The sequence below is a fragment of the Fukomys damarensis genome, unplaced genomic scaffold (assembly GCF_012274545.1).
Source record: "Fukomys damarensis isolate Sample0158 unplaced genomic scaffold, DMR_v1.0_HiC HiC_scaffold_27307, whole genome shotgun sequence".
In the NCBI taxonomy this organism is placed as follows: Eukaryota; Metazoa; Chordata; class Mammalia; order Rodentia; family Bathyergidae; genus Fukomys; species Fukomys damarensis.
In genome coordinates, this window is record NW_022928219.1 from 1 (window position 1) to 930 (window position 930).

The 930-nt window shown below is 34.0% G+C and overlaps 1 protein-coding gene across 1 annotated transcript in view; it reads right to left on the reverse strand.

Moving 5' to 3' along the window:
* Positions 1–359: 359 nt before the first annotated feature.
* Positions 360–930, reverse strand: part of LOC104875640 (UDP-glucuronosyltransferase 2B17-like) — a 2,222-nt gene continuing 1,651 nt past the window's right edge. The window contains exon 2 of the mRNA XM_010643324.2: positions 360–583. Within this exon, the coding sequence (XP_010641626.1) occupies positions 375–583 (209 nt within the window). The 3' untranslated portion in view covers positions 360–374. The remainder of the gene's footprint in view (positions 584–930) is intronic.

Below are 930 nucleotides of genomic sequence, written 5' to 3' on the forward strand. Positions count from 1 at the left end.
ACATTTACTGATGTTGTACATTAGTGGCTTTTAGATTTTAAATGAATGAATAAATGATAATGTGGAATACTGAAGACTATAATGTAATGGACTCTACCTACTAGGCATCTCATGTTCTTTTTGAAATAAAAATAGTTACAATGAAATAGAAATATGATGTTTTTAAATGGGGTCTTCTTATGAAATCAAGGTTGACCTTCAAATTTCTGTTTCCCAGGGTTCCTTGAAGTAGTGATTCTCCTGCTTCACTCTCTGGAGCTCTAGGATTACAGGCTAGTGCTACCATTCCCACCTGAAATATGAGTTTTTACTTGCCAAAGCACTTTTGCTGTTTTGCCACACCTTGTTGCACTGTGAGTTAAGACTCTCAATGACTAGTTCAGAGCATTTTCACAGAAATTTAAAAGAAAAACTAAATACAGTAATGTATTTACCTTAGGCAAAGGTTTGGCAGGTTTGCAGTGGAGTCCTCCCACAAAATCAAAATTGGGTAAGCTGGGCCGAGGGAATTCCAAATCCCAGTAGCTTCGAATGAGCCACATTTCTGCTTTTCCCATTGTCTTGTATATTGTAGTGGGTCTTCCTGTGTAAAGAAGGAGAAAAAAAGATAAAAGTTTGGAGAATTACAGAATTGTTGAGTGCATCTACTGTATATCATTGAAAAATGTGGGAATAATGTATAAATTTTATTGACAAAACTATATATGAATGATAAAATGTTGAGATTTTATGTGTGGTTCAATTGTGGCTCAGAAAGACAAAATGAAAAGCAACTGTGTTTGTCAAAGCAACTTTTTGTCATATTACCCCAACATAGTCTAAATCATATTCATTAAAATACATATTGTATAATTAAGCATGCATTCCTTTTCTGCGAAGCTGCCAAAATAATAGATACAAATATAAGCCAATATTCTAGCTTCAGAGTAT